Consider the following 24,295-nt stretch of genomic DNA (forward strand, 5'->3'; position numbering starts at 1 on the left):
CAAGTTCACAGTACATGTTTCAGAAGAAGCCTTCCCTTTGGGTGGAAGGAAGTACATGCTCCTTGATATGTCTGGTTTTGCTGTAATAGTATGTAATGCCTCTCTCTAATAAATTTAACCACAAAATTGTTTTTTTAATGTGCCTGCATTCTGCTAATTTATAAAAAGCAGGATGCTGTCAGATAAAATTTCATGAACATGATCTATAAACCAGACTGTCAAAAGTGAAAGGTACTCAGGCAGTACTTAGGGAAACAAATAATGGAAACCCCTGGAAAGGTTTCCTGTGACTGCAGGAAAACAATGTACTGTAACGGAGCTCACATTACCTTGATTTGCAAGTTACTGTGAGGTCACAGGAAATCCTGAAATGTTTTCCACATTTTCTTTTATACATTTTATGTCAAATTTCCTGCAACTGAAATCATACACCCTCCTACTGCTGGAATCTCTTCTGAACGAAAGGAGATCTTGTGACACTCCCCCACGAACACCTAATAATTCAGTTCCTACCAGTGTAACAAGAAAGTGACAGATGGAATTGAGAGTGGACCATGATAAGGCTGAAATGTCAGATATCCTAACTCTTTCAAAATGAAAACTGAACTGATGTCATTAAGACAACTCTAAAAGTGCATTTAATCTAGTGACAGTAGCCTTTTCTTTAGAATAAGAGATAACAAAAAAAAAAAGACAGACTGTCCCAAGACATAAGCTCACCATTTCTCCAAATCTCTTGTTCAAAAAGTATGCATGGATTGATGGTCTAATTTTAAAATGGCATCCTCTATATGGATATTCTTTTTTTTGCGGTACGCGGGCCTCTCACTGCTGTGGCCTCTCCCGTTGCGGAGCACAGGCTCCGGACGCGCAGGCTCAGCGGCCATGGCTCACAGGCCCAGCCGCTCCGCGGCATGTGGGATCTTCCCGGACCGGGGCACGAACCCATATCCCCTACATCGGCAGTGGACTCCCAACCACTGTGCCACCAGGGAAGCCCTATATGGATATTCTTAACATGATTCAAGCTCCCGACAACCACATTTTATTAACCCAGCTATGCTTACGAAAGGGTAAGTCAGATTTAAGTAAAACATCCAAGTTTAAAATATTCTCTCAATTTTTATACTCACAGCTGTGGAGTTTAAAAATAGCTTTTAAAATGGACGAATACTATTTTAATATAAACCCAAGCCAAGTAATTATAACTCATTAATGAATACCAATTTTTAGGGTTTGTTAGATCATGAGTGATTAGGATACATTACCTCTCCTGACATATCAGGGGCCATGGGGACAGCAGGCCACAGAGATGAGTAGATTCCAAAAAACACCACCCAGAGTGCGATGCTGCCCCAGATCGCTATGTGGCTGAACTGTGAAGGAAGAGAATCTGAGTTAAAGGACTATCAGGTAGTTGGAGGACTCCCACACTGATGACGCTTTCACAAATTTCCTTATTAATTTTTTTACTACATCCATAAGATATTACCCATGGCAATTATTAACTAAATAACTGCATGTTTTAATTGGATCTTTCATTAAACACTCATCTCTTCCACATCGGTTATAATGCTGGTGGTACTGGCATGTAGAACCGTTCCTTCTCTACCCCTTTGGCGGGTCTCACCTTTCACCCTTACCTTTTTTATCCGCTACCATCTTTAAGCCTCCTTAGTTTTTGCTCCAAATGCTCTTACTGAAAGATGCTAAGACACTTGTATGAATATTAATCTCTGTGTTGATGACTGTCAAATCCAAATTTCTTGTGCCCATCTTTCCCTTGAGCATCTAACTTTCTTTTTATTTATTGGGTCTCTCTACCCGGATGTGAATATACTTCAGTACGAACATTATCTAAAATGGAACTTGTTTTATTCAGACTGGATATCTACAAATGTCTGAGGACAAATCTTTCTCTGATATTTTTGGTCTTCAGAATCATTTTCCAATGAGTTTTCTGCCAGTCTTGGGATACACTCTACTAAGAAAAGATTCCTAGTCAGTAAGTTTGAAGGCTTCCTCCCGTCCAGGGATATTTACAATGTACAACAATATATTAAGGGCTCTTGAGAAGTCTTGTGGTAAATAAACTTATTTAAGTTTTACTCAGTGTTTCCACACTAGAGTCTCCAGTTCCCCCTAGTCCATTCCTGACTGCTCTCCCCCCCACTATAATGATCAACCTGTGGAACTAGGGTAAAGGGACACATGCAGTTAGAACGAAAAACAACAGCAAAAATTAGTGATGACACATAAGTAAATGGGATATTCCTTGGTTGTGACTACAGAGTCTCTTACCCAGGTCCAATACGATGTCTCCAATCCAGCTTTCAAACACACAGTTATCACCACAAACTAAAGCAGAAGGGAAATGTTATTTTATTTCATAAATATGATAGTTCATCAAATTGGACTGGTAGATTACTCACAGCTTGACTTGTACGTCCAACAAGCAAAGAAACAAGTGAGTTAGCTGGGTGGCTGAACATCATGACCACGACCGGCTGGAACTGCCATTTACAGCATCACGTTCCCGACTCCTTTCCCTGCCTTCCCCTCACCCTCACTGGCTGACAGTCCAGCCGTGAGCTTCTGAGCATGGGCCTGGCTACTTCGTGTACAATTCAGGAACAGTGATGGAGAATCATCTATAGTAATCTTGGGTTTCCAAGCTTGCTTTAATTTTATTTTTTATCAACGGTAGTACTTAAAGCCTCCATTTTCTAAATTTTAAAGATAAATTGTAAAAGTAATATAACTGGATATTTAGAAATCTGAACACTTACTCTGTAACTTTACTTACCTGAAACCCTGCAGAGTAGAATGTAAGAGCCTGTTACATCTCCATGCTGTACACACCCGCTGTCACTGGTGCCCATGCTACTAATTCTAAAGCAGGGGGACCCGGGTTTAACGAACTGCGCTGTGTCTTCCATAGGATAGCATAATGGCTAAATGGAGTCAGACTGTATTGCCCTGGAGTCAGACTATTTGTGCTCAAGGCTCCATCATTTATTAACTGTTCTGATAAGGCACAAGGCAAATTACTTGACCTCTCTGTGTCTCAGCTCCTTCATCTGTAAACTGGGACTGATAAAGCTCACCTACTCTATAGGTAAAACACCAAGAACAGTGCTTAGCACTGCAGCATTATCTATTATTATCTATTTATAATCAAAAACATTAAATACTGTTGGTAGCCAAAGGAATTTGGGGCACTTTCAGTAGTTTGGCGGGATGGAAGTGTGACGCTTGCCTAGCACTGGTGCTCAGTGGTGAGAGCTTCAAGGGCGCAGTCCTACTTTTGGGCACTGTTAAGGGTTTGTACACAGTATTAGATGCTTTCCAGTGGCGTCATAAAGTCAGGACAAAGTGAAGCATTTGAGCTTTCTCAGCGGGATATCTAATAGCAATTTAGGATAAATATCTGTAGAAATAAAACTCTTGTTAAAATTTAAGTGTTTAATTTAAGCTATATAAAAAATTCTAAAACAAGAGAGAGGTTTTGACACAAAGTTAAAGAAACACTCTCTCTTAAGCCTTGGATACTTTAAAGTCCCTCAGAGACATCTATGACATCTACTTTATTTCTAAACTTAGTCCATCAAGTATTATTTCTGTTTTGCACTCGTGTTGTATGAGAACAAACCACTAGCCCCCAAAATGTGTTTTCCCTTTTTTTTTTTTTTACTACTTCATTGAGGTCAATGCAAAGGAGAGCCTCGATTTGCCAAAACCTTAATCCCTCTGTTACTTAATGGTCTTAACTTCCTATTATTCAGTTATTTAAACATTGTATTATAGTTTTTCCACCGAGTCAGCCGTACCAATGGCCACTTAGTATTTAGGACAGCGCACTGCCCCCACTTGGGGGCCATGGAGAGGAAAGGACACTGGCTGGAGAATTCAGAGTTCAAGGTTGGAGTAAACTTTTATTAGAGACTAATTGTGTGACCTTGAGCATTTGCATCCAAGTGGAGCTTTTGACCTTAGAGGGAAAAATGGTTTTAAAACCTTTTTTGGTTCTTTAATGGCAGGGTGCAGCTCACACTCAACTGTGCATCCTCCTTAAGTGTTTGACATAGTGACTTAACACAGCGAGGTCCATGCCTCGTGTGGGTTAAATGTCCCAAAAGAGTGGAGATTTCTCTCCCAACTTTATTTTCATTAAGTTCTAGAATAATTATCGGTTAAACACCCAAGTAGAATGGTACTATTTGCCATAAATTTAGGAAAGCAAAAGAAATACGAACAAGGGCAGTAAAATAAAACTGAGGAAGAAGGGACAAGGAAGAGAAAAAGGGAAAGTGAGGCAGTAAGTGTAAAGAAGGAATATTGAAAATAGGAGCAACCAAAGGCCTATAAAGTCAGTGAACCTAAATGACATTTTTATACCCTAATATAAAATAATCTCTTACTAGTCGAAACATCTCATTTCATTTTTAAGAGGAAGTGTAAACAACCCCTAAATCCAGAAATGCACACATTTAAATTTGAAAACGAGCTCATATGAAAATTCAATTTTATATGCAAACGAGGCAAACGTTCCACACTCACAGTGTAAACGAAGTTTCCCAACAGCAGGTAATCAGAGGTCTTCCCATTTCCAAATACAGTACCTGCATGAAAAGAAGAGAGACTTGTTAGAACTGAAAATAACTGAGGTCCTTTCAGAATCCTTTCAAAGACAAGTCAATTTAGGAGTGCTGAACAAAAGAAGGGTAACCAAGAGCCATACAATGGAGCCAGAAATGAGGCTAATTTAACAAAACACTGTATGAAGTCTCATAAGGTTGCTTAACATGGGTCACAAATGAAAATCAAATTTCCAACAGTCAACATGAAGAAGGCAACTGGACTTGTTAACCAATTCTCAGGGTTCGTGAGATTAAAAAAAAAAAACATCATTCAAGTGGAGCTTAATGCTATGGGCAGTAAGACAGAAGGCATTCTGAACCCTTAGAAAAGAACTCTGTTAACAGTATAGATGAGGGCTTTAGGGAGCCTTCTTACTATCTCTCATAGTTGTTGGCATTGGACCGAAAGAGCAACTTACAGAGGGCTGGGGAGCACCAATATAACTCCAGGCACATGGCTCTTTGAGGATCTGGCTGAATTCAGGGGTACATCTAAAGGTATTCTGTTTTTCTAGCAATGACTAATAAACATGCCTTTAGATGAAGGGAGTGGTACTGACAAACCAAAATCACTATTACTGATTAAAAAAATCAAATAAAAAATTTAAAAAATAACAATAATTTAATCATTGGTACCATTGAAAAATGTAAAACCCATGGTATGTGTCATACAGTAGTTTACTTCTGCACATATTTGACAATAGCTATTCAAAGCCTAATATGGAAGTACAAAATATGTTAGAGTAAACTGAGAGGAGACACGGAGCATGGTGCTGGTATGAAGAAACAAGGAGAGCCAGGTGAGCTTTGGACATACAGATCAGGCGAGGTTCTGTTACAAGTTGTGTCATCTTGGTTTATTTATAATCAATCTCCACTGAATTCAGTTTCTTCACTTAAAAGATTGAGTGAAACTCCCTACTTTGGAGGAGCTTTGAGATTACAATAAGTTAAATATATAAAGCACCCAGCCATGCTCCACAGTGTGACCCTGCCTCCCCTCTAAGGTTTTCAGATAAAAGTAGCCACGAAGCGCTGCTTAAGGGGCAGCCCCGAAACCTAGGAGACTACCTTTCTCTATGGAGTATCCCACGATGAAGGACACAGGATCTGACATGCTAACATGTCTTGTGGTATGTGGTGGACAGACATAAATGCCTGCAATTAATCTGTGAACTTTCATAGAACCAAATTAACAAACTCAAATCTACAAAATAACTGAAAGCATCTTGTGATTACTTCTGGACTTCCATACTTCTGCTATGTGGCACGTTGGTTAGGTCCCTTAATCAATATAAGCAAGTTATCAAAAATAATCGTAGTTGGGTCCAACTAAACCTTCTAGTCATCACTGGTTTGTCATAAGCTGGAGATTCATTTCAAAATCGAATCGAGGAAAAAAGTTAAAAGCCTGTTGTTGTGTTTATCAGTTTTGGCATTTGGATGATTTACGTAAATTATTCGTGCTAAAACTTTCCGGTCTCTGGACCCCTTTATACTCTTAAAAATTATTAAGAATCCCTCAAAGCTTTTGTTTATGTGGTTTATATCTACCAATATTTACCCAATTAGAAATTAAGACAGAAATTAAAAAAATTTGTATTGATTTACCTAACAGTAATATACCCTATATATGTAACATAAAAACAGAGTTTATGAAACATATCTATTCTCCCAAACAAAAAAATTAGTGAGAAAATTGGCACTGTTTTACATTTTTACAATCTCTTTAATGTCTGGGTTAATAGAGCTGGATTCTCATATTGTTTTAGTTGCCATATATGAGGGAAATCCAAATTCACAGAGAGATGGAGTTATAAAGGAGAGAAGTATTTTAGGAATCTTTTCTAATAATTGTGGTTATTCCTTGATACTACTTTAAAACTCAAGAAGTTTCTTACAGTGGCGGAGATAGTTTCCTAAAGGTTAGTAGCAGTGTAGAATCTGAAACTGTTTTGGTGGGAAGCATGCTGTCGTGCATACTGAAGTAGAGATATACTGTTGTACACACAAAACTTACATAATGCTATAAACCCATGTTACAATAAAAAAAAATACACCTAACCTTAAAAAAAATCCATTGGTCCATTTTGCATTTTGAATGGATCTTTTACTTATGCACGATTCTGTAACCTCATGGAAGTAGCTGGCTCAGCTCACAACTCAAACAAGCCCCAAGACACTCTACCTTGATAAAGCTGCTGCATGGTTGGTATGCAGCCGCTTTACGCATACTTCCCATTTTGTCACACAGAATATTCCTAAGACGTGTATCGAGTTTCAGGATTTAATAAAAGTATTAGGTTTACAGCTTCTTCAAGGGCATTCTTAAGTGAAATAGCTTTTTGGGGTTGTTTTTTTAACGTGGGTGCATGGCAGTGAAGAATGACTCCTAATACAATTGTACCCCTGTTTGTGTCAAGGTACCAGCAATTGTACCCACTATTCCTCTTGCATCAGCAATGAAAAAGACAAATAATGTCTTGATAATATAAAAAGTCTGAAACTATTTTCAATTTTGAAATTGAACTAATTTCAATTTCAAATTTTGACCTCATTCATGGACCTGAAAAGGTCTCGAGTAGTCTCAGGTGACCAGATTTTGAGAAACGCTGAAGCAAGTCGATGAATGAATACTTAGCCATACATTACATAGTTATTTCTATTTCTTCTGTACCCCATCCTTTCAAACGCTAAAGAAAACAAAAACTCCTTATGTAAAAATAAAAACAAGACAAAAAAAGCAGAATGTTAAAACACAATTTGTGCTATATGCTATTATCTCTTAAGAAGAGGAAGCACACGTTCTCTGGACTTGGCTGGGTTTGGGTTCCTCAGACAGCACCCCTTGTGAACTGGTTCTGCTGAGGCTGGCTGGCTTTGGCAGTTCCCCAGACAAATGCAAAAGGAGACTCTTCTGGGGCTGGAATTACTTAGGAATTCCTTTCAAACCCTGTCATTGCTAAAGTGTTCTGGATTGGTAAGGTGATGTGGAGGCGGCTTGGTTTGAGCTACTTTTGATATGAAGTTTCTTTTTTTTCTGATTTAGAACCCTAAAATAGCAGTTTCATAGATGGACATGCCTAGTTTTTCATACCTACATTGATTTTGTGTCATGAAAATAAACTACCTGGAGAACTTGTCTAAAGTCCTTTATCGTTCCCTAGATTTCAACACCCTATGTCTCCCCTAAGTGAAAGCAATCCAAGTGTCCATCAACTGAGGAATGGATAAACAAAATGTGGTCTATACGTACAATGAAATATTATTCACCCATAAAAAGGAATGAAGTACTGATTCATGCTGCAACAATGATGAATTAAGGTCACATATTATGATTCCATTTATATGTCCAGAATAGGCAGACCACAGAGATAAAACTCAGTGGTTGCCAGGGGCTGGGGGAGGGGGAGGGGAAATGAGGAGTGACTGCTCATGGGAATGGGGTGATGAAAATGTTCTGGCATCAGAAAGTGGTGACATTGGCACAATTCTGTGAATATACTAGAAACCACTGAATTGTACAATTTAAAAGGGTGAATTTTATGGTATGTAAATTTTATCTAAAAAAAAAAATGCCACTGTGATTCTCCTGGCCCACTGGGTTAATATTTTATATTTAATTAGATTTTCTTACCACACTTATTTCTATGGCCTAGAACATGAGAAGTATTCACCGTTGGACTGTCAGAGTAGTTAATAAAGGAATGAGATGAAAATCTCCGACTAGGACATGAAAGTACTGCCTTCTCTGTGACACTCACACCCTCCCACTCATGCTCTCATGAACTTCTCCACAATGGACTGGGTGCCGACGGTGAGCCTGGCACTGTTCTAGGCACTACGAAAACAACAGTGAACTAAATGGACAGTTCCCTGCCCTTCTGGAGCTTTGATTCTAACAGAGGAGAATGATAGTTATAAAAAAAAAAAAAAAAAAAAGCAAATATATCACACCCGATAGGCAAGCACTATGAAGAGGATACAGGAGGATGGGGAGAGGGGGGCAGCAGGGGTGGGGTTGGTGGGTCTCCGAGGCAGGGCAATCCGGGAGGGCCTCTCTGAGCACAGACCCGAGGGCGGGAGGAAGAGAGCAGCTGGAACATCTGGTGAAGATGAGGAAGAACACAACGGCCTGCGGTCTGGAGCACAGGGACGGGGAGAGCGGGCTGGGGAAGAAGGAAAGTCGGGTGTGGTTAGCCAAGGCTGGGGCTGTGGATTTCTTTCTAAATGTGATAGAGCCTGTGGGGTTTTGCGGAGGGAGGCACCTGGTCTGATTTACGTTTTACAAGGATCCCTCTGTAGGTGGGATAGAACATCTGGCACTGCATTTCATGGGCCAGGGTTAACTCACAGGCTGAGAGGACGGCCAGCACCTCTAAAGGACGCACAGATCCTTGGGTGGAGGTGTCATGTTTGAAGTACTGTAGGTTGAGAGCTGAATGGTCAGCCATCTTCCTCAGGATCTCAGGGCAAGTTCTGCTCCGGACACAGTAGCACCAGCTTAAGCATCCCAGAAACCTCTTTTCTAAAGTGTCTACTTAATCATTTTTATGTGCAGAGGAAATTCACCATAAGCCTATCTCTCAAAACTGACAAAATAACATCACCCCCTCAAAGCAAGCAGAGAAAAGTTTACACTCCAAGATGAACTTAGAAACATATTAAAAATCTCATTTAAAGCTCCGGCTCAAGTACTTGAAAGTACTAGCATGTCTGATTAGGTTCAGTATAAAGAGTTGATACAAGCCTCACAGGTATAATAAATAGATCACATAAAATATTAGCACTATTGTCTTCAAACTGTACATCAACAGAGGAAAAGAAAGAGCCCTAAAATTTAACTCTCTGCAAGATTGGAAAACATGAGAAGTAGAGAAGAAAGGCTTTGCATATATTAAATCACTTTGCTCCCAAAGGAACAGTAAAAATCTTTAAAGTGTGTACAACGTTTAGATGCATGTATTTTAGGTTAAGGAAAAATACCATAACAAGAAACACTGCTATAATTTTTAACGTATATTGACAATGAATTATTTTTCTAAACAAGTAAAAAGTCATCTCTTAGCATGCATGTCCTTTCTACTTACCATACTGAAGGGCTTTTAGTGGAAACCAAAACAGAATAACTGAGTGGAAGAGGCCATTTAAACAATGAACCCAGAAAACCTGAGGGAAAACAAAAATCCATGAGAACCATTTGCGATAAACTAGCTCTGTGAACTCTGACCTTTCTTTTTATCTGTGAGCTAGATTCACAAAACGTGTTTCTCTCGGGCCACCACTGTGAATTAATAGAACTGACAGACACTTTCTGCCTCTTAGACCTTCATGGGTCATTTATTTATTTTTATGTTTCTCAAAATGTTTTTTCAGCTTCACTGAAATTTTTTCTACTTCTTAAAAACCAAGTATTAAAAGTTTAAATTTCTGCCTGAAAAAGAAAATAAAATTTCAAATAACTGCAGACCTTGAAATTCTTTAAGTGGGACTATTTTCATAATTCCACTAGAATAGACTTTTGAAAAGATTGTAATTTAGTGAAATCCCTACTTTCTCTTTTCCATGTGCAATAAAAGTGTAAACTTTTTAATGGTAAGGATATAGTGCATTCTCTCTCTCCCCCTCCACACACACACACACACACACACACACACACTAAATATAGCAAGTATAACACTTAAATTGTATAATTCCTTAAAGCAAAGCATTTTCACTAGGACCTAAGTAATAAAAGACTTTCATAATTTTTAAACACCTGTCAACATTAAACTTCATACAATTATAACGTAGTTTAACTGTTATTGCTTTCTCATCTATTGTATTTTAAGAACAAGAAAGCAAGTATCACTGATCTTTTCTTTGTAACATGGATGTGAAAGATTAAGTTATAGAAAAACTGTTTAGAACTCTTATGGCCCTTTGAATGGTTGCAGTTTTGTCATTCAAAATTGCTTCTTGCAAACAAAACTTATGCTAAATAAAATTGGCATGCATTAACAGTTTTAAGCTGTTCAAACAACAGAAATTAAGTTGCCTGCCTCCCAAAATTTTCCACTGTGATCTCAACCTCCTTTGTTAGTTCACCCAGCCACACCGCGTTGTATGATCCAATTTACGCTCCAATACATTACACATTTGAACTTGTGTTACTCATTAACCTTTGTCTCTTCTCCTCACTATGTCATTACTGCAAGTTTTTATTTGACAGAAAGCACAGGTGGGTGCAAGAAAAATTAGTTCTACTTTTCCATTTTCCTGACTGATACTTATTGTCACATGTTAATTCTTTAACCCCTGTCATGACCTCAGAACCTCCGACCCTTTTTACCATAACAAACGTAATCATCATCATTCAGGGCAACAATGCTTCTACATTGGGGACCCGCAGCACTAGCTGTGTATACACATATGCATTTTGTAACCATGTGTCCCTGAATTTTAAAATGTTCATATGGGATTTATTCAAATAATTTTCACTGAAATCATTAGAAAAAACCATAAACCCTATAAAAATTGTTGGCATCTTGTGTATCTATAAATATTTAAATGGATACTGGAGCTGTAGAATCTATTTGGGTTGATCTGGTGACTTTTCTAAACGCGTGGGCTTTGCAGACAGTGAAGTACTTTGTATACAACAAAAGAATAGCAAAAAGTACAAGGAAGGATGCTCACACATTAAAACTATATATGACCTGCTACACTTTTTCACTGGCCGCAAGGCTGTTTCCAAGTTGCCACATGCAAAGCGCATGAAAGGATGTGACTTTCTAGCAGAGTTTTTTTTTTTTTTTTTTTTTTACTGAATTTATTTATTTATTTTTGGCTGCATTGGGTCTTCATTGCTGCACGCGGGCTTTCTCTAGTTGTGGTGAGCAGGGGCTACTCTTTGTTGCAGTGTGTGGGCTTCTCATTGTGGTGGCTTCTCTTGTTGCAGAGCACGGGCTCTAGGCACACAGGCTTCAGTACTTGCAGCATGTGGACTCAGTAGATGTGGCTCGCAGGCTCTAGAGCACAGGCTCAGTAGTTGTGGTGCACAGGGCTTAGTTGCTCCGTGGCATGTGGGATCTTCCCAGACCAGGGCTCGAACCCGCGTCCCCTGCATTGGCAGGTGGATTCTTAACCACTGTGCTACCAGGGAAGTCCCTCTAGGGGTGGTTTTGGGTAATCCTGTGAGGATCAGTTTATGTTTATAAGCAACAGTACCATGGCCAAGGTAGTGGCTGGGAAGTTAACTCTCGAGAGAGCACCGTGAAGCCTGAGCTACGGGAGATGTGGAAGTGTGACTGAGGTTGATGTAACTGCCTGGGTCGGTGAGGATTACTGTTAGCATGCCAGTAGGCCTGGAACCTTCCTAGCTCTCAGATTACATTTCCAAGGAAACAAGAGCTCATGGTCCATTGTATCTGCCCTGATATGGCTTTCCGTCACTTGAAAATACTCACCGTAAGTAATGAAAAACATTACAGCAAGGCAGTGGAATTTAATACAAACTGGACATGAAAATTAAATTTTAAAGAATCAAAAAATAAAACATTTAAAAATAAAAGCATAGACCTTGCATATTATAAATAGTAAAGGTTTTAAAAGACCACTAAAAATACTTTTTAGAACCAATGGTGTAAGTCAAAGAATGCTTTAGTTTTTTTCTTTTTTTTAATTTAACCAAATTCAGTTGTTTAAAACCATGCCCTCGAATTGTATGCATCTGCACACCTGGACACACTGTGCACAGTGCATTCTTGAAGACCTCATCTCAGAAGACGAATAACATCCTGGTGGTAAACTTAACATTATCATTTACTGTATGAGGTTAGAGGCACTGACACACCTGTTTCACTCTATTCCCTTGATATACTGAGAACAAATGTCATTTGAGAATTTTATGAAATAATAAATATTTTAAAAATCCTACATTAATTTCCTAAATTCAAAACACTGAATTTAGCTTACAGGTAGTTATTAGTAACATAACATGCATAACATAATAAACATGCACTATATTGACTGGGAAAAAATTCTGTGAAGGTGTATTTGATACTTTTATTATCGTTTCAAAACGGCATCCACCTTGACTGTTATAAAATTAAAAAAATTTTTTCCTCCCTCACACTGGATAGAAACACGAATTACTAACATACTACTGGAAACATTTTAGAATAAATAATTGCAGGAAAAGTAAACTCTTCAGGAAATTAGATATTTTTGTTGCTGAGATGAAGAAATACCATGGATCACAAAGATGACAGGAGCCCATGGCTTGTTATGTAGGACATAAACCCGGAATATGATATTAGATAAAGTGTTGGTTATTTAATCTTGTATTAAATTTTATGTCTTGGAAATACTGAGTATTATGGCTGAGTTATCTACCAGAGACTATATTTTCAATGCCCAATACAAACAACCTAATATTCCAATAAGGACAAGGTTATTCCACAAAACAGAAAATTAGAAAAGAATGATATATTACCTCTCACCACTTTATATGTGTAAGGACAGTCCTTGTCAGTCCTGCAGTACTGACCCCTGTGAGGAGTGACCATTGCCCCAGAACACTGCAAAGACAGAAAGTCAGAGGGCCAAAGGGGCACCTCTTCTGCCTGCTAGACCTGGTTTACTGCTGCCTGGCAAACCCCAGTGAATTGTGGCTACAGTTTAAATTTATAGCAAAACAAAACAAAACAAAACAACTTCTCAGTCCATATCAGAACCCTAAGCAAATCTGACCTGCCATGGTCAGGACCCGGGAGTTGTTTCCTTGGCTTTAGAAGATCCAATGCCCCAAGCAATTGGAGCAGTAAAGCAAGTCCCACCAGGGCACTGGTTCCTACCTTGGTGTTGAAGTCCAGGGCATTCTGAGATGTTTTGTACAATTCAGGATACTTCAACATATTCTCTTTTCTGCATGATCTCTCAAATATTCCCAGAGTTAAGGGCGGCATTGCTGTAAACATCTAAAGTGCACAAACTCGTCATTATACCAGGCAGCCAAACTCAGGGTGAATGTCTATCTCAAAGTATTCAATAGAACAGGAATAATAAAAAGTCCTAAACTTACCACGTTATAAAGACCTATGCACCATCTCTCAAAGAGGATCTGTCCAGAAAAGCCATTAACAAAGGCAAACCAGATCTAGGAAGAAAACAATCCCAAACCCCCCAAATTAGAACACAAAAACCATAAATTCGTTGCTTAGAATCTGCTGTATACTCAACCACTGCATAAAAGCCTCACTGACATAGTATTTTCACGACTCTCTTGAAAATGGCATTTTTTTGGTTTGCTTTTTAATTCGAAGGGATTCTTTCGTAAGGTCTTTGCTATTTAAGTCAGAACTGGTTCCACTTGTTGAATCAAAAAAGAACTATATCAATGGACAGTCACAGACTCTAAAAAAAATTAGATATAACCTTGTTTCCTAAAAGGCACTTACGAGAATATATTTTATGCAATTAAAATTTTAGAGCTTTAATTCCCTTTTAAAATATCTACCTTCTGATAGCTATTTAAAGATTATTGTTGTTTTCATTATAATTAAAAATTTGTTTATTTAGAAAATAAAATAGTTTCCTATAATAATATCATCACCATTTATTTTCTTCCACTTTGGTTGTATTCATGTAGTAGCTCATTTATATATATTCATAGATTTATCTTACTGGGAAGCTGTATGTAGTGTCATGTCCTGCTCCTCTCCTTAACATTATATAATACACATTTTTCTTAAGTTGTTACATGTCCTTTTTTTTTAATTTTTTAATTTTTTTAACGTCTTTATTGGAGTATAATTGCTTTACAATGGTGTGTTAGTTTCTGCTTTATAACAAAGTGAATCAGTTATACATATACATATGTTCCCGTATCTCTTCCCTCTTGCGTCTCCCTCCCTCCCACCCTTACATGTCCTTTAAAACGATGTTAATGGACATATATCCCCTACAGTGTGGCTGTAACTATTTCTGGATATTTAGCTTGCTTCCGGTTTTTGCTATTATACATAATTCTGAACTGAATATTCTTGTACAGAAATCCTAAACATCTCTATTTCTTAGGATGAATTATTTTTTAATAAAAATAGCTTTACTGAGGCATAATTGACATACAAAAATGACACACATTTAATGTATACAATTTGGTGAGTTTGGACATATGCATGCATGCATGAAACCATCACCTAATCAAGGTAACAGACATATCTATTACCTCTAAAATTTCCTCATGTCCTTTTTTCTTTTTCCTTTTAGGATGAATTCTTAGAAGTAGAATTAATGGGTCAAAGAACATAACTTTTTCTTTTTTCTGGTTCTTGATAATTATAGCCATCAGAATGCAAAATTTGAATACATTAAAATATATTTTTTAATATAATAAATGTGCTTCTTTATATAAAAATATTTTGTAGCTTAAATTTATGCTTTGATTAAAAACAAATCTTTAATAGAGCAACACGTTCTTATACATTTTGCAGTTCTCTTAAAAACTGAAAGCTTAACTTTGGCTACAAAATTAAGGGGCAATATAGGGAAACTTTCTCCAGCATGTTTAAGACAAATGGAAAATTAAAGTGAGTATCAGTAAATCAATAATCCCTGAATTATTTTTTTTAAAAGCAGACATAAAATGTAATTAAAAATCACATTAATCTGGAAGAGTAAAATGTCTGGTCCAACAATGAGATTATATAAACACAAACACAAAGCCAAAACATAACAACCACCACCGAAAACCAGTTAGGGGACAGCAGTCTGGACATGCCGGTCAAGTGAATTTTTGAATTGGAGTTGCAGGGACTTTGCTACACTTCACGTTTCATTTAACCTCATTATGGAAGCATGAATTGCTACAAATTCACCATTTATCAATATGTACCCAGGCTGGCCTCCCTATGAACAGTTTCTGTACCCACATTGATCTTTTTCCTTTTTATAGCGGAAAGGAATGACTGAGCGTATATAAAAACCAATGTGGGCTTCATGAGATGGAAAAGAGAACAAAGTAGCAATAGCACGTGAAAAATAAGTCCAAATTGTGTTAGGCTTGTAACACACATTAACAACAAAAAGAACAAAAGCACAGAAATCAGAGGTAAATCTGAAATTCTTACTTGCTTTGCTACATATATTTACAGAAAACATTTGAACATGTGCCCTCTGCTAGGAGCCAGATCATTCACTGCTACATGCAAACTTTAAAAGAACCTAGCATCCTCACATAAGTTAAATTTATTCCTTGGGGTGCTGCTGAGTTTTAAACTTTTTTTTGTTTTTTTTAAAGCATTAAGTAGACACCAATGGACAAGACAGACTTCAACGCTATCTATTGTGTTTTCACACTTGGCCTTTTTGAGATGTGGATTATGTAAATACATATTTGTGATGCTCTGGGTGATGGTAATGTTCTCCCTGAAGGCGACTGTGATCTATTGTGGCATTCAGATTTCTTAGGGTATGATGGTAATATAAAGAATTTTTAAACACAAACTTTCAGTTATGGCCTTAGTAGTCTAAGAAGATACAGTCTAATCTTCATTGGTCTGAAGAAAGCCAAAGCTGCATGCATACCAAATTCCTCTAATGGGCATGATTTGGCTCAAAGCTTATAGTTATAAATGCATTGGTAATCATCAATACTGCATAATAGGAGAAATTTATGTTCATAAATGTGTGTGTTAATAAACATTTGTAAATGTGAATGGTCTCCTGGCCTCTTTGTACGTAATTTTTGGTGTTGATTAAAACACCACTATGAGCTTGAAATTCAGGAATCTCCCTCAAATCAATGGATATTTACATAACATTTCCAGTTCAAAATAACTTGCAAATAAACCAGCATGCTCACAGTCCAAGTTTATTTTAAAATGCACCACTTGAAGGTTTTATGAGAGAAATGCACACATTGTTAAGTGGAAAGCTATCAACACGTTGTTACCATTTCATTTTTCCTACTGAAAGGTATGTGAACATGTTTCTAGAAATACTCTTCCTGCACTTTAGAAAGTTAATATTCTAATTTCTTTTTTTGAAAAAGGAGAAATGACTAGATAGGAATTGATCCTTCCGATATAGTACACATCTTCATACAAATATTTTGGCATTGAAGTTTACATATCTTAAAGGAAAAGAGGTTTTTTTTAACAGTGAAGAAGTCTACCAGAAGGCTGATTTCAAGTTAGTCTGAGATTTGTAGTTAAAAGATATATTAGAAATGCATCCCGTACTTAATGAAACAACACCTAAATTACTATAAACACATAAAAGTCCCTCCTTTGACTCAACAAAATCATGGATGCAGAAAGAAAACATCAGCCCCTCTGGGGAGGTATCTAAATTATTTAAAGTCACAGGAAAGCCCTATCCCAGCACAACTTGCTGGGAAAGTATCACCTCATTGACTTTAATCAAAGCTTCTGGAAATTAGAAACGCTACACTGCTTTGGGATCTTCCTGGAAAACCTGGATGTGACTGATTATTTGAAAGAAAAGGTCTTATTCTGCTAGGAAGGAGTCAGATGTTTCAGAGAAATTGAAAAAAAAATCTCTTTAGAAAATGTCAGTAATTTCAATGAACACCTAGGGTTGCTGCTGGGCAGCCACCATAAGCAAGTGCTTTATACTGCCACCTGCCAAATCCGTATTTATTTGTTTGACTGTAATTTATGGCAATGGAGTAGCTAGATAGTGACATTCCCGGCAGTATGGCAATGGCAAAAGCAGTTTTTGCAGATAATCTATAAAACCCATAGCATTCCATACCATTCCTTTATTAGCAAGGGAACTTCAGACCTTCCTGTCTTGGTATTATTTTCTAACTTCCATGTCCTAGTAGAGGCGTGGCAGTTAAAACTTCACAGACATTTCCCCGATTCCCCGATGGAGCATTTCTGCATATTAAACAGCAGCTTACAAATAGTCAGTGAGTATTCTGCTCCCACGCCTGAACAGCACAAAAAACTGAAAGGGGAGATTCGAGACTGGCAGTTGTCCTCACTAGAGACATTCAATGATGTGTTTTCTGTCTATTCATTCACAGTATTGACGTGAGCCATTAACATCTGCAGAACTTGTTTTAGCTGGCAAAAGTTGGGTATCTGGGAATTGATTTAAGAGGTCAATTCATTTCCAAGATAGTTGAATTATATTCAAAATACATTTCCATAAACTGTTAAAAGAAAAATAACTTAAGAATGAGATTTCCAGTAAAGTTTAGGACTTGCTTCCCTTTCAACATGTATAGAAACTGATCAGTGTTAAATATCTCTCAAAGAGGCTTTAAATTCAAAGCCTAGTAAAATTTAGGGCCAATCAACCACAAATCACATAACTCTGGATTTGAAACAGAGCATGCAGATTTAGTTTTTCATTTGAGTTTAATATATTTTATTTCTCCCATTAGACATAATTTTGACCACTTCATTGTTGATTGTCAAATAGATTTAAGAAGTGGCAAGTTGAGTACTCTTATTTCTTTTCACAAAATTTATACTTTGTAAGCAGATTTGTTGCTGCCAGTGGCTTTAAACTCCTCGTACCTTCAAGAGTATACGTAAATAAACTATAAATGGATATTCTTTTGAAGGTCAATGTCTTGGGATGAGAAGAAAATATAACTAGAAAAGTTAGGACTGGGAATTACAAATAATTATATTAGAAAATAATCACAAATTTATATAAACAAAAAGAATATTTTGTATGATCTCATAAGCTATTTTGGAAGTGCAGTTTGCTTCAAAACACAGACTATTCCAGACCAAATTCAGCAGTAATGAACAATAAGTAAATTCATAGATTATCTTATTTATATTTCCAAGTATTTAAAGTGTCTATTTTATCTAATGGGTTGCAACCTAATTATAGATTTTTAGTGACCAATAAATAAAACTGCCTGTCCACTTCAAAACTAAGTTTTATTTTTATTAGTCTGACTCATAATAAGAACTAAGCTCAATCAACATTTTGCTAAGGAGATAAACATTCAGACAGAGGCATAAAGAACAGCTGAAGCAAATATGCAGCAGTTCCCAACTAATGTATCAATAAGGGAAATGTGGAGTCTACTGATTGTTTTGTTTATGGTGTTACTTCTGTGGTGTGAAGTATGGGATATTATTTCCACATGGCATATGGTTAGGTTGTGTCTCTTCTGATAGATGTGCAGAAACAGTCAACAGAGTAGAGGGCAAGGTGGCATAAACAAACATCTGTAAGGGACCCCAGGGCAGATTTATGAGGGTGTAGGCAGTTCCTCTGACAGGACTGGAAGATGGAGGGTTTTCTTAACAAGCTATGGAGAGCTCATTGTCATGCTTTGTGAAGCTGCAAGAGGAGAAAGAAACTGGTAACACCTAGAGTTTAAGTATTACAAATACAGCTTCTGATGATAAAATGGTCATATGTTAAAAAAAAAAAAGATAAATAACTTATTTATCACATCCTGAGTGTTCAGTTTACTTATTCATCTACTGGTGCTGTGCTATCCAGGGGGGTAGCCACTGGCCATGCGGCTCTTGAACACTGGAAATGTGATTAGTCCAAACTGAGATATACTGCATGTGTAAAATACACAACAGACTGTGAACACTTAGTATGAAGAAAAGAATGTGAGATATTGCATTAATAATTTTTATAGTGATTCCATGTTGAAATAATACTATGGAGTATATCGAGTTAAATGAAATATAATTTAAAATTAATTTGGGCTTTAATTTTTACTTGTGGTTAATGTGGTTCCCAGAACATGTAAAATTACACATGTGGCTTGTTCTACATTTCTATTGGCAAGCTTCTGGAGGATACGGACCTTGCTTGACTTACTTCGTACTTGGTGAACTAAGCCTGGTGCCTGGCATCCAGTAGGTACTGCAAACATGTTTGCAGAACAAAATGCATCCTTTTAAAAGTGATATTCCTGACCCAGGTTAACTTTTCATGTTAAAAAATGATGTTATGTGTGTACATGAAAAGGGATATAGAAATTCCTTTGACACAGGAACTGAATTATTCTGATAATTTTTAGACAAATTCCTCATTATCTAGACTCTTGTTACCTACCAAACTCAGAAACCAAAACAGGCCCGAACAGCAAGAATACTTGTATATAATTATGTAAGTCTGAGACATAATAAGAACTACAAGATGACCAATATTAGCAAAACTACTTGTGTATTTTTCCTGATTAGACCCCTTAGTAGAACTGATAGCCTCAGTTTTATGTCCACTATTCCCTTCCTTTTCTTTTTAAACACAGTTTTGCTTGTGTACATCCCTAAACAGTGTACTGTCTTCTCTTGTATGTTTTTGAACTTTATAAAAAAAAAATGCTACATAGTTTGTAGTCTTTTAAAAGCCGAACACATTACTTCATTAGCAATTATAATTCATCATTTCTTACCAAAGCAGTATGTTTTTAGCCACAATTTCAACATTATTCTCCATTTTTGACGAACTTTTTGTTTTAACATATTTAGAAGTTATAAAAAGTGGGCAAATGAAGGATTAATTAAAATGATAAGGAAATGTCTTCACACAAAAAAGTTTCAAATATATATGCAAATGACAAGGATCTTTAAACTGAACTTGGGATTACCTCAATAATATAGAGGACTATATTCTTGTAGAAGCAGTACAAAATGCACTTGGAGACTCTGTTATAGTTCCAGGCACCATGAACCATCAACAAATTCTTCAAATATTTGAACTAAAATAAGAATGGAAAAAAAATTAGTATTTTCCTCTTCATAGTGTCAGTTGACAAACAGTGTGTTTTACAGAAATGATGCTTTACTTGAGCTATGGAGTAGTCAGAAGAATTAGCTGCCTGAAGGCCTTCATTGCCACTTATTCCAACTCCAACATGTGCCGTCTGTATCATGCTGACGTCATTTGCTCCATCACCAATGGCAAGTGTTATGACTTTAACTTGTTTCTTAACCATCTCAACAACTTCAGATTTTTGAAGAGGAGAAACCCTTAAATTAGAACAAATTATTAATCAATTTTGTTTTTTGAAAAAAGGGATTTTAAGGTGTCATTGTCTTGAAGCATAAAAGCAGCAGAAGAGACAAATGAATAGGTCTCTAAAAAATCATCACGGGGGCCTCCCTGGTGGCGCAGTGGTGGAGAGTCCGCCTGCCGATGCAGGGGACACAGGTTCGTGCCCCGGTCCGGGAGGATCCCACATGCCGCGGAGCGGCTGGGCCCGTGAGCCATGGCCGCTGGGCCTGCGCGTCCGGAGCCTGTGCTCCTCAACGGGAGAGGCCACAACAGTGAGAGGCCCGCGTACCGCAAAAAAAAAAAAAAAAAAAAAAAAAAAAATCACGGAAAAGTCTTAGGTTTACAAATGTTTAGTTCTCTGTTAGCCTGGTTTGCCACTTTAAAGGAAAAATAAAGGCTTGGAAGCAAAACTCTAGGTGACAGATAGACGCTACAATGCCTTGTTAAGTACTAGTTTACCAGAATGTGTGAATAAATTTGTTTTAAAAAATGACATTTGAGTTCAGAAATTCCATTACTTCCTAACAAATAATATCAGAACTTCTAATTCTTCACTTTTGAATGAAAAAGAAAGCCAGAAAGGCTGTTGAATGGTAGTCCAAACACTAACTGTTCTCCTATACCTTGAAAATAAAAGTTTTGCGCCTCCATAAGCTGATCTTAGATGATATACTATACATTTAAAACAACTTAAATTAACAGTAGGGAATTAGCTAACTTCTCAACTTGTTCTCAGCCACCCTGGTGAATCAACCGAAGTAAATACCAAGCGCTTGATTACACAGCTCACGTGCCTCAATTTTCTTCCGAAGCTACTAACCATGGCCAAGTAGAATCAAGTAACCTTTTATACAAAGGTGGACCAGGAACAGAGAACACCAGCATCCATACCAAAATCCTATTTGGTATTAACTTTGGAGCAACTTATCACAGACTTTTAAACGCAATTTGAGAAACAGTCACCATGACACTCACAGAAGAGTTCAATGACAGAATATGCATTGGCCTGATTAACTTAATCTAGTATCCATGCTACCTTGGCGATTAGAGAGAAAGAAAGAAAAACTGAACAGTGATCTGGCTCAGTAAACTATTAAGATAGTAATGAACTACTGAGAAACAACTAATATACACAATGTTAGTGGACAAGAGCAATAACCCAGAGCTAAATTCTTTATCAAGGTTAAGTACAGTAAGTATCTGCTGGAACATCTGGTAAATCATTTATTATTCAACTTAGAAATGAAGATCATGACTCTGAAAGACTCAATCCATCTTTGCACATTTCCCTGATTATCTCCTTAGGGAAAAATTCCTAGCAGTGGATGTTCTGCACAAATATGTGCCTTCAGGAGGTCCAGCTGCCCTTCTCAAAGCCTTCAGCCAAGAACAGATCTGGTCTGAGTTTGAGAATCATTGTGTTAGACTGTGAGTTGCTTGCAGGCTGAACCAGGCTCCTCATCTTGGTATTCTTAGCGCTGATCCAGAGTAGGTGCTCAATAAATGGCTGCTATATGAAAGAATCATTTTTAATTCTTCCCTTGGAAGAACAGCAACAGCACAAAATGACAACAGCACAAAAATGACACAACTGTGAATACAGCAAAAGAATGGATGAGTATCAGGCCATTAATGGGCTTTTCCACTGTCAGCCCTCATTTTTCTTCAAAGCAATTTTCATTTCATTTTCACATTTTATTTAATTTTTCTTAACAGGCTAATATAAATTGGTTAGCCCACTGGCTCTAGGCCAATGTTTTAAACATGGACTATAGCTGACATTTAGTAAATGTCAAAAAAGAATTCTCACCAAGAAATGATCTAAAAAGCAAATGGGAAATGGGCATGAAAAGGGAGAAGCATTTGAAAACATTTATCCAATTCCCTTTACAACTTAACAGGCTCACAATGTAAGTACACTGTGAAGTCAAACCGTGGGATCATGGGAAACACTGGTATTTATTTTGTTTTTTTTTCATAAGCTGAATGTGTAATAAAGGATAAAATCTCTGCACGGTGAGCTAATATTAATGATTTAAAGAAGCATCAGAAAAAAGCTGGATTAAATTTTGTTTTCTTTTTTCATGGCTATTACAACCAACTACTGCTTTCTCTGCTTGACACTGCAATTTTCAATGCCCCCAAATTAAAATTGGCTGAGGGTTTTTACCAACTCTATGGATGTGGCTAACTCAGGTGTTAAAAGCAGAGCATGAATTCTCTAGGCAAGAACAATGCTTGCTTTTTTTTTTTTTAAAGACGATGACGTAGTGAGAAACTTCCCAAAATTACATTGCAACTGCCACGAGCAAGGGTATCTGCTTCCATTATCAAGATACAAGTAGACAACTGGGTTGGAAGAAGATTCAAGAAACAGTAGAAGCCTTGGTATCTGATGGGTTTGAAATAGTAGTTGGTTGCTAAACAAAGATGTCAGATTTAAGTGAGAATTCATAAAATATATGTACTTAAAACATTTAACTCAAAATATAAATGTATAAGCTTGTGATGTAGGGCAAAGAACCATAAGTTGCAAAGGGGTTTGTGTTTGAAACTCTGCATATTTTTCTTACAGAAACCTCACTCATGAGGCACAATCCATGGTTTGTTTCAGTTAGTGGAAACTACAATATAATGATGCCCTCCACCCAGTTTACTGTTATCTTATCCCTAGATTCAACAGCAATTTTTTTCAGCAACTCAAGAAGTCTTTCTATAGCATTATATCTGGTTCTCCTAGCAACAATTTTGGTTAGATTATTTTTTGGTGGCTTATGAAACATTTAATTCAGTGATGACTACTTTAAGAAGTACAACAGGAATAAACAGATTAAGGAACAAACACCCCCAGATTCCCAGTAAGCACCAAGTCGACTCATTGAAGCAAAAGTGCAGGCATGCACTCAAGAATGTCCTTCCAGCCCAGTTTACTTTCTTGACTTTTGTAAACTTGCTTCTATATTTGTACAATTTCCAGAATAGTCTAGAACAACCTTACCACACAAGTTAATTCTTTCAAATGCCTATCAAGAACCACACATCCATGGTTGAGAGTATCTAAAACCTAAATTTTTACAAATATCAATAGTGATCCAACGCATAACTCAGGGACATCATAACAGTGCTCTGTTTTCTACCCTAGATTATTATTTTTTTTTAACCACCCATGGGTCTGCATCAGGACTTAAATTATTCATGGTTCTCTTCTCTTCCACTGTTGCTCTTTCTTCTTTGGAAGAAGTCAGAGCCTCTGCGGAGAAGGACTAAACATGCAGCATTTGCTATAAAGTCGTTTTCTTTCCTGTGGCTCCACAAACAGAGGGTGGTCCTTTGTGATACAACCTAAGCAGCACACTGAGTGCAATATGCTTTTCAGATATTATCTTGGCTGCAGTTTCTGCACGTGTTATTCATTATTTTTCTTATTTGCTATGTAGTAACTCTCACTGCCCTGTGAACATTAGGTTGGAGTACTGGAAATTTTTACCATTTAAACTGGAAAGTATATAGGGTGGCCCATCTTATATGAGCCTCATTTTGCACCCTTTTAATGGGATTAGCTAAATGAATCACCTTTTTGAATGGAATATGGATAAGGATTATATGTGCGTGTATATACACAGTCACATAATAAAGAATATTTTAAGGGACTTTTTATA

General features: G+C 37.1%; 1 protein-coding gene across 6 annotated transcripts in view; it reads right to left on the minus strand.

Annotated features, from left to right (window-relative positions):
• ATP8A1 (ATPase phospholipid transporting 8A1) overlaps positions 1–24,295 on the minus strand; it is a 235,562-nt gene that overhangs the window by 31,302 nt on the left and 179,965 nt on the right. For all 6 annotated transcript variants that reach the window (XM_067735836.1, XM_067735834.1, XM_067735838.1 and 3 more), the window contains 8 exons: positions 20,428–20,611; positions 20,230–20,340; positions 13,705–13,779; positions 13,478–13,600; positions 9,731–9,809; positions 4,561–4,622; positions 2,302–2,358; positions 1,269–1,376 (listed from right to left, as the gene is read on the minus strand). In XM_067735836.1, the coding sequence (XP_067591937.1) occupies positions 1,269–1,376; positions 2,302–2,358; positions 4,561–4,622; positions 9,731–9,809; positions 13,478–13,600; positions 13,705–13,779; positions 20,230–20,340; positions 20,428–20,611 (799 nt within the window). The remainder of the gene's footprint in view (positions 1–1,268; positions 1,377–2,301; positions 2,359–4,560; positions 4,623–9,730; positions 9,810–13,477; positions 13,601–13,704; positions 13,780–20,229; positions 20,341–20,427; positions 20,612–24,295) is intronic.

This window comes from Pseudorca crassidens, chromosome 4 (assembly GCF_039906515.1).
Source record: "Pseudorca crassidens isolate mPseCra1 chromosome 4, mPseCra1.hap1, whole genome shotgun sequence".
Classification (NCBI taxonomy): Eukaryota; Metazoa; Chordata; class Mammalia; order Artiodactyla; family Delphinidae; genus Pseudorca; species Pseudorca crassidens.